This window comes from Lates calcarifer, linkage group LG17 (genome assembly GCF_001640805.2).
Source record: "Lates calcarifer isolate ASB-BC8 linkage group LG17, TLL_Latcal_v3, whole genome shotgun sequence".
Lineage (NCBI taxonomy): Eukaryota > Metazoa > Chordata > Actinopteri > Centropomidae > Lates > Lates calcarifer.
Window position 1 is genome coordinate 18,224,493 of NC_066849.1, and position 10,177 is coordinate 18,234,669.

Here is a 10,177-nt window from a genome sequence, read left to right on the forward strand (position 1 = left end):
TTATACAATTGTAGGGAAAGTGCTATTATTTACGTTTATTGTTAAAGCGTGCGTATGCGTGCAGAAAAAGAGGTAGAATCCAAGAGACGGACGTTGACAAGAGTACCTGAACGCAGCACAGTTATAGTTTTCTAACAAGTGGAAGCTGTAGGTTTAACCGCAGCAGCAACAATCACAGGACAATTCTGCCTTATATAAACAGTGACGCTTTTTTTTACCTGTGGATTATGTTAAACTATCACATTTACCGGTGCTGTTGTTGTTAGTATGACGAATAAAACAAAGCCAAAGTTTTGGAAAAGGCTCAGATCCCAGACCACGTCAACGTCTCTGTCGTTGCAGCCACAGGAGTCTCTGTCTGAGCACAAAGGAACCGAGAAAGACCTAAAATATCAGGTTAGAGCAACTCTTTCAATCGCTAAAACCTTTTTATTAAGTAACGGAAAGTCCGAGTTTTATTTATGAGCTTCTTGTCAGGATGCTGCGATGTTAATTAGCTAAGTAGTTAGCCTGTAGCTACTTGGAACAGCTAATTTAAGTTAGCTAAATGCAGCTGTTTTTGACTCGTAATGTAAATTTTGTGTTTAGGCTTTATGGGTTTGTTTGGTACATGTTTTAGACCAGCGTTAGTTTTCTGTACTGACAGCTCTGTAGCTTGCTAATTAGCTCCACAACGTACCGTCTTCTAGATTTTAGAGAGTTGTTTTACCAATTCAGATGTCCATTAACATTTCGTCTATTCAAAATAGTTTAAAAGTACTGTTTAAAGCACACAATAAAGTCATATCTGATTTATTTAAGTAGTTAAATTTACATCGACTAACCTACATAGATACAAGCAACTTTCTTGTCTGTAAAATGTATCTCTAATGTTTGGATTTTTACTGTATCCTAACAAGTGTTTTAAACATGTATCAAAACTGATATTTTTTTAAAAATTAGATGCTGAATTTACCAGTAGGTCCCCCGAATTGTAAAATTATTCTTCCATTACATGAATGCTGCTACATTTATTGATAAGGAGGAAACATCCCAAAAATTTGTGATTTTTCAATGAAGTTTGGTATGCTTTATCTTCAACAAATGGGAGAGGAATTACCAAACCTCCTTGTTCTCCAGGCAGTTAATTTTAGGATATATTAATAAGCATATAATGACAGCTGAATGAGTTTTATTTGTCGAAATTATCTCATACATAAAAGGGATGTGAAACCTGTTATACTTTAGGGGTCTGTTTGATGGTAACACACAGTGCACTTGTTGTCCATGTACTTTGAGCTTTAGGCTGCTGTCTATCTTGATGGTTAAAGGGCAATGAAGACGAGAGGGTGGATGACTGTATTTCAGATAGTGCTGGGTTTAACTGGTGCAGCTGCGTCTGCTTGCTCTGAAAACGCAGTGTTAGACAGTCTTTTATCCAGGGAGCTTGGTGAGTGCAGCAGCTCTTATTTACATCAGCATTACACTGAATTTCACATCGCCAGAAACCTTATGAACCAAATTCCCTCTAAGTCCGCTGCACTGTGACTTCAGCCAGGGATCAACACAGTAAGGCTGTTTTTCTCTGACAGGCTCTCTCACAAAATGGACACAGATGTCTGCCCTGCTGATCAGCCTGCCTCTGCATCCTCAGACGCCCAGTGGTCTGACTCTGTCCCTGTTCATGAAGCCTCTGGGGTTGAGGTCATCAGACAGACTGCAGTAGCTCCTGCAGGTTCAGAGGTGGAGGACCTGGATTCCTACAACCTGATCGAGCCTCCTCCATTGGACTGGAGGTCTGACTCCTCCAGCGAGGCAGGATCTGCGGATGACCTGGATGACCCCAGCTTCCCTCCTTCTATTGACAGCTTGGACAAAGCCAGTCCAGGTGAGCCAGTATTACTGCCTTTGGATGTGAGTGACACAGTGGCTCAATTCAACATAAACCAGCAGGAGCTGGTGCAAAATAATTCAGAGCCAGTCCAGAGTACTGAGGCAGAAGTGGAGGCAGGGGATGCAGCAGCTGATGAGGAGGAAAGGGATGAGGGTGGAGGACTTGGAGGCTGTTGTGGAAAGTCAGGAGGAGGTAACGTTTAAGAACTTGGAAAATATAGTTACTGAAGAGGAAGTTGCTAACAGAAGATCAGGCGATGAAGACCACAGCCGCATCCACACCCTGCTCAGCCAGCTCCAGCTGATGGGTGAAGAGCCTCATCCCAGTCGTCGGACACCGCCTCACCATCGCTACTCCAGCCTGTCTGAGCGAGAGGCCTGCGCTCCCTCTCTTTTAACAGATGACAGCACCGAAACCACTGGGTTGCTGTTCTCTGAAAACCACCAGAGAGACCTGCTGGGGCTGCTGCAGTGCACAGAGATCGGTGTGACACCCCACCCCTCCTGTCTGCCCCACAGAGGGGAGGTGGACGCTGTTGTGTCAGTTTCCTATAGTCAGGAGGACGCTCAGAGGTTCTGGGGGCACTATGGGAACGGTCAGTATCGACGGCACAGGGATGACTCCCTTGCCTCCCTGCCTGATGAAGAGTATCCTGAACCAGTATGGATGAAGCTGGGCGAGGAGCCTCCGGAGGAAGAAACTGCTGCAGAGGGTGAGCAGGTGGGTCAAGGTACAGTTACTGTAATCAGCTTGAAGGAGGATGAACTGTGAACTTCAATTGGTTATTTTAAATTAACTTTATAATTTCTTTCTCTACAAAAGAACCTATTCCTGATGTGACTTAGATAAATTTGAATTTTAGCATGATGTATGTTATACATTAGTCTTAAAAACATTAGTAACATTAGTGTCAGCTTTGAAGAACTTTAAAAAATCTCCATAAAAGTTTAAATTTTGTATGTTTATCATTGTATTGAAGTTTGACCAGTGATAACATTTGTCATCTGTTATTTTTTACAAACATTTTCAGTCTTAGTTGCTGTTTTTGTTGTCAAAATGAATGACATGTTACAGTCACGAGATACCAGAGTCCAGTGTCTTTCTTAGTATATCTAACATATTCATTTAGTAATGCTATAAAACAGAGAAACGCATTGCGGCTTGTATTCGTTTCTGATGCTCTAAAATGGTCGATAATCACAATAATGATCCTCTAAATTTCTTAAACTAATATGTGACTGAACTGATCTGATTGAATCTTGATTAATCATTATTTTCCCTCTGTGCTGTTCACTGCAGAGTGCTGATGACAGTCCTTCATATAAAGATGGTAAGTTACGTCACTTTACTTCTTGTATGCTGAAGAAATTGAGCTAGAATTTATTTCCATTTCAAAATTTACATTAAAAGCTGCAAGGCCATTTTATGATTACTGTGCTCTTCTTTGTAGTGCCTGGTCCTTGTGACCCTGAAGACCTGCTGGATGGGGTAATATTTGGAGCCAAGTATCTGGGCTCCACTCAGATCAAATCAGAGAGGAACCCCTCTACAAATGCTCGTATGGCTCAGGCTCAGGAGGCTGTGGACCGAATAAAGGTAAAATCCAGCAAGAGATGCACCAAAACCATCAGGTTACCATGGATACTGCTCTGAAACGGAAGCAGAACACACCAGCCCTGACTGCATGGTAGTGTTTTGGTGTGGTGTTGTTGCAGTAAAGATATTTGTCTCACTTAAAAAATACCAGTATACCAGTTCAGGCTCTACTGCAATAGAAACCAATGAGTTCTTTGACCATACTGTATTTCTTTCAGGCTCCAGAGGGTGAGTCTCAGCCAATGACAGAGGTGGATTTGTTCATCTCCACGCAGCGAATCAAAGTGCTCACTGCTGACACACAGGTACCGTATGTTCTGCTCGTCGCTCAGCAATGACTGTTTTTAAGCTTTCTTTCTTCCATCTTTTGGTTTGCCTACTTTTGTCCTGTTCTCGGTAGCACCGTTAGACTGGCACCATTCGGAGTGGTTGTACTCCTCACTTTTTAGCCAACCAAGTGAAGATAATGCAGTAGAATCTCAGTAGATTACACTTTGTAGGTTGGATTGAACTGATGATGGTGAATTTTATTTATGGATGACTTTGGAATCCTTATATTCAAGTTTCTGTAAAATCAGCTTCCCCTCACTTTATCCAAAGTGTTCTGGAAAGCCACAGTTTGGTTGGAGGAGTTATTAAAGGTTAACAGTATCAACATACTGAAATATGGAGGAACCCTGCGCTGCTTAGATGTCTGCAATTGCGTGTTCATTTTCTGTTATTTTTCCTCATCAAGAGTCCCTACTAGCGCTTTTATTATCATGAGCATGAGTTAAATACCTGAAATATAATTGCATTTGTAACAGTTTGATTTCTGTTGTTATGCATCGTGGTGCTTTTATTTTGTAAGTCAGCAGTGCACTTCTAAATTTTCACCTTCACACTGAGCTCTCACAGCAGGAATCCTTAATATAGAATCGGATGGTGATTTAATATGAGAGCTCTGCAGTAATGTTGCAGTAGTAGAGTCTATTTTCCTCCACTGCGTTGTTGAATTGGCAGGAGAGTAAAAGTGGGTCATTTACTGTCAGCTTTGCACGGCTGGTTGTGCCTCACTGCAGCAAACTTATAAAAACAATTACAGCTTTCTGGCGACATCGTCTTCATTTCACTCATGAATTATGAATAGCATTCTTAATAGTTGAGACACACAGTTGCATTTAAAGGGAAATTTGCATTTATAACTTACTTTATTATTATTACATTTGAAAGATTTTTTTAATTCTCTTAGCTGCTGCTTTAATGCACACTCCAGTCTCTCTTCATGTTTGTCTTTGTAGTTAGAATTTCTGTGAGTATAGTTTGTCAGTGTCAAGTAATAATAACCCGACTGACAAGAAAAAAAGAAATAAAGGTGTGGCAGATTTCTTTGCAATGAATAACCTATTTAAAGAAAGTGTCAAGCCTCTACAGGTTAAAGTTGCACACCAGACCTTCCTCTCTCTTCTCTGTTTCTGACAATATTAACCCGCTCATGTCCTGTTTCCACTCAGGAAGCCATGATGGACCATGCTCTGCAGATGATCTCCTACATTGCAGACATTGGTGACATCGTGGTCCTGATGGCACGAAGGAAACGTAAAGGGCAGGACAGCGACCCACCCTCAAACTCTTCCTCTCCATCATCCTCCTCGGGGCCTCAGAAGAAGTGCTTGATGATCTGCCATGTCTTCTCCTCTGAGGATGTAAGTGAGTCGATTGATGCAGCATGACATGCCTGTCTTAGAAAACTGGGAGCCTTTATTTGTTTGACATATTAGACCTGAAAATTTGACATCTGCTGTGGTTTGAGGATAAAAAAGTGTTGCCTGCTTTGTTTTTATGACCTTTGTAGTGGTCATGGCTTAATCGCTTGCTGCAAAACCCACACCTTTATGCAAACAGGCTGACAGTTCAAGAGATTACTAAAGTGTGTCTCGCTCCTCACAGTGTTGCATCTCACATCAAATGTGCTGTTTCCTGCTGGACAATAGTTTCAGCTTCAGCTTGGCCTGGTTTCCTTCCCCCAGAGAGCCAGCAAGTTCTCCTGAATGTAAAAATGGTCTGGCTGCCATCCCAGTTTCCCACTGCTGGCAAGACTGAATAGGAGGAGGAAGAGTTTCTTTTAGAAACTAATTAGCTGTGGGATACTGGAGGCCATGAGGCTCCTGCTTCTACTGTTAGGTTTTCCCACTTTAACTCTTTTTATATGAAGACTTAGACTTAGAGACTTGACTTTATTGATCCCTTTGGGAAGTGATTTATTTAAAAAAAAAAGATTGCTTTTAATAGAAAAGAAGAGAACTTTTTCAAGTGCTTTATTCAAGTTTTGTGTTGTGTTTTTCAAATGAAGTCATTTGCTTTCATTTGTTCATATGAAAACAAAGGATGAAAGAGTGTAGGAAGAATATGTATTTAACAAATGCCCTCAGAAACTCACCTTTCAGATGTGAATATAACAACTAAGTCAAAACCTGAGTCTGTTTTCTCTCCACTTCCCTGTTTCTCTATGCAGGCTCAGATCATCGCCCAGGCTATTGGTCAGGCGTTCGGAGTGGCCTATCAACAGTTCCTGCAAGCCAGTGGCATCAAAGCCAGTGACCTCAGGCCTGGCGAGTACAGCGACTACCTGGAAAGTCAGGAGCTCTACAACGGAGACTTGGCCCACTTCTCCGACTCTCAGAACCTCAGAGATGTAAGCAGCAGAGTGATTGTGGGTTTCCTTCCAAAATACAGCTTGTCCTGTTACGCCTGTGTGGCAGTGGTAACAGTTTCTCATTCAGACACATCTGCTCTCAGTCAGTGGTGGCAGAAGGGGGCCTTTAAACAGACAAAAAAGTTTTGTGTGTATTTGAGAAGACCCCTGGAAGATGTAGGTTAGTATTGAGTATTTTACAGAATCCTCAAATAACATGTTTCAACTTTTCCATGAAGAACAGAGAGGAGCAGTGTCTAGTCCAGAACTGGGACAGGACCTCAGCTCAGTATACCTTCAGGCACAAAGAGTGTTCAATCCCACTCTCCTCCTTCTCACTTTCATACCCCAACACTTGTCTTTCTTTGTCCTAATCTCATTTCTCATATGTCATTTACCCTCTAAAGAAAATGTTGAAACCTCTCTTGCAGCATGTTTCTCCCAATATTTTCCCTCCCCACTTTGCCCATATTGTCCAAAAACCTAAAGGCACATTCTCAACTTCCCTTTCCTCCAAATCACACAAGGAAGTAAAGCATAAAAACGTGCACAACTGAAGTGAGCATGACCTCCCACAAGGGTCTGCACATACAGTAGATGGAAAATTAGTTCCCCTTCTTCCTGACCATCGCAGAGGAAACAGCAGCTGCTCTCCCAAGCCGTCCTCTAACTATGAAAATGTTTAAAGGTCAAATTATAGGTTCTGCATCTGTGATGGCTAACCAAACTTTGTGACTGCACATAGAGTGTAAACGCCTAGAAGTGTGACGACTGCATGTGTGAAACATACACAGATACCCAGTGTAGTGTGTGTGTTGTAGAACCATGTTGATGTTTTCAAATCAAAATCATTGGTTAACCAGTTTTCTGTGTCTGTGGTTCAGGTCGCCATCACAAAGGCTTCTGGAGAGATCTTGGGGCTGGCGGTGGTGGAGTCAGGTTGGGGCTCCATCCTGCCCACTGTGGTGGTGGCCAACCTCCTTCATGGAGGTCCAGCAGAGCGCTGCGGCGAGCTCAGCATCGGTGACTGCATCATGTCCGTCAACGGCACCAGCCTGGTGGGTCTGCCCATCACCACCTGCCAGAACATCATCCGGGTAAGAAGGGAAGACTCTACACATATGTATAATCGTTGCTATAACAAACAATATTAACAGTAATAATAAAAGTTGTTTTGGTTTAATGTTGAAGTGACTGAATTCCTCAGAGGGGCTCTGGATAAATTGTCTCACTGAACATTCAGTAAAGCTTGATTGTGTACTGTCCTTGGGGCGCACTAGATGGCGCTGTGTCTCCATACAGTGTGGGGATGTATCTGTTGATTTAAAAAAAGAAAAAATATTAGAAAAATCATTGTGAACCATACTGACAATTATTAATTGTTTTAGTCATTTTCAAGCAAAACTTGTAAGACAGTCTCAAATCTGATTCCAGCTTTTCATCGTCAAGTAAACATTTTTTGGTTTTTTTAAGCTTTTTTTTTTTGCAGTTTATTTGATGTTTCACAAACTAATTGATCACCAGATTTATTGATAAAGAAGATAAGTCACTTGTTGTAGCCAGAGTGAATTCACATAGTTTGACGTAGGTTTCAGAGGAACAGCCAGGTTGTGTGTAGCAAGTATTTGGTGCTGAAATTCAATATTTTGGATTTCAAGCATGTCTAAAGTTTAGAGTTTGAATGGTTTTCCTCCTGCCAAGGCAGAGCAGCCTGTGAAACATTTACCTGTGGTGGGCATAATATCTCCAACACCTGCACAGTATAAGCATGCAATCAACATAATAGCCCTCCAGTTCATTCTGCTGTGAAGTATGTAATGTTTAGTGTTTTGAAACCATCAGCATTTGTCATCATGTATTCACATGGAAAATAACATTAAAACAGTGTTAAAATGTTAAAGCACTGTTGTGCAATTGACTGTACAAACAGCCTGAGAATGAATCCAGGTATGAGTTTTTACAGGCGGCTATAGAAAAGACTAGCAACTCGTTTGCAAGTCTTTAATGTATCGATGTAGCTCATATGAATGGTACATTTAGTGCTAAAATAATGGTAAACAAACATAATTGTTTTATTACATGGATGAGGAAGTCTTCAAATAAAAAAAAAACCCCATTTAAAATCCAGTTTACTAACATGGTTCTGTTCTGTTTAGCCATGGTCAGTCAGGAACTTTCAAGAAATTGTCAGGAAGAAAAACAAGGCTCAAAGCCACACACAACATATTAAAAAACACTTCTGTCATTTTGCACAAATCCCCTTAACTTGTTGCTCTTGTTTACATTTTGCTTCTGTCTCAGGACCTGAAAAGCCAAAAGTATGTGAAGCTCAGCATCGTCCACTGTCCTCCGGTCACCATGGCGATTATCAGGAGGCCAGATCCCAAGTATCAGCTGGGCTTCAGTGTGGAGGACGGCATTGTATGTCAATATTCATATTTTTACTGTGTCACTATTAACTCGGGTTTGGACTCAACCTACATTGTTAGTTGTTGTATTTTGTGTTGTTTTACCACAGGTATTGTAATGTACATGCATGTAATGGCAGTAATTGTGTCCCTTGATCTTGAAATTTAAAAAATTCCTCTTTTCGTATTGCAGATCTGCAGTCTGATGCGGGGCGGTATAGCAGAGAGAGGAGGCATCCGTGTTGGGCACCGCATCATTGAAATCAATGGGCAGAGCGTCGTTGCCACGTCGCACGAAAAGATCATCCAGACCCTGACGAATGCAGTCGGAGAGGTGAGAGGGGATGAAATACTTTTTTGGAGGATATGAAACTGATCATACCCTGTTTAAATTATGATTTTTTTTCGCTCTCTGGGTAGATTCACTTGAAGACGATGCCAGCCTCAACATATCGGCTCTTAACAGGACAGGAGCAGCCAGTGTTTCTTTGAGGACTTCCTGCTGCATCAAGGACTAAAATACTGCACAGTGTTCAAGCTACATGAACTTTTGCCAAACTCAGAAAATATTATGCAATTGATCGTACAGCACATCAAAAGCTGTTGTCATGCCACTGAATACAACAAACTAGTCTAGCTATATATTTTTAAGATGTAAAGTCCATTTGAATATTGTAAAAACATATTTTAAAGTGACAGGGATAGACGTTAGCTCGCAATTTATATTTATCAGATATTTAACAATGCTGGCTGTAGCTGAGATGCAAATATGCATACACACAATATTTTTTTGACTTCACTAACTTACATGGTGGTGAACGATGTTCAGTACTTATGTGAGTCTTCCAGCCTGGTGTGCCTGAGGTAGATGTGCTTGCAGGGGAAACTTAACTCAATCAGCACAGAGGGTCATTTTATTTCATTGTGACGTACTTCCAGTCCCTCACATACGTAGACTTATCAACAAGTGTCTGTTCTGGTTCATTAATGCAATGCTTCCCTGACCATGCCTGACAGGAAGCAGATATCATGCACAATTGATGATAACTGCCTTATTTGATAGAGAGATGCTTATATTTTTAAGAATTTGCTGTTTTGGATGTTCATTAAAATGATCTGTAAGATGTCTTTTTGATGTTATTTATTGAGATAGTCAACTGCATAAGTTTCAGTTTGTGAATAGAAAACTAAACAATTACTTAGTCGTAGGTACTGCTGAGTTGCAGCTCTTGTATATTTTGATTAGGAAGATCCTGTGAGAATGAACTCAAACTATTAAACTGAAAATGCATAAGAATAATATGATAATTGCAAGTATTATGTAATTAATTATTACTGCTACTACTGCTTTAATTAGTTGGAGGTATAACATGTAATGAAGTGCTGTTTGTGCTAATAAAATAATGCCTTTTATTACAATATAAAAATAAGAATACAGGTCTTATTATGTATATGTATATCCAAGGCAGTGAGAGCGTGTACATGACACTGCTGCCAAGGCCTGGCCAATCAGCTGTCTTCTTCTGCCAAAACATAGACCAAAACCAATCAGAGTCGTTACCGGCTTCTGTGACCTCCACCCTCTGGAATGCACTCTAGCCAATCAGCGTTGCATGTGGGCGGGAC

General features: G+C 41.0%; 1 protein-coding gene across 1 annotated transcript; it reads left to right on the forward strand.

Moving 5' to 3' along the window:
* The first annotated feature begins 91 nt into the window (after positions 1-91).
* si:ch73-40i7.5 (amyloid-beta A4 precursor protein-binding family A member 3) lies at positions 92-9,675 on the forward strand. Its single transcript, XM_051077311.1, has 12 exons — positions 92-396; positions 1,572-1,980; positions 2,042-2,593; positions 3,173-3,203; positions 3,324-3,469; positions 3,688-3,774; positions 4,963-5,154; positions 5,964-6,143; positions 7,028-7,240; positions 8,445-8,564; positions 8,745-8,885; positions 8,972-9,675. The coding sequence occupies exons 2-12, from the start codon at positions 1,585-1,587 to the stop codon at positions 9,041-9,043; spliced, it is 2,130 nt and encodes a 709-aa protein (XP_050933268.1). The 5' UTR covers positions 92-396; positions 1,572-1,584; the 3' UTR covers positions 9,044-9,675.
* Positions 9,676-10,177: the final 502 nt, after the last annotated feature.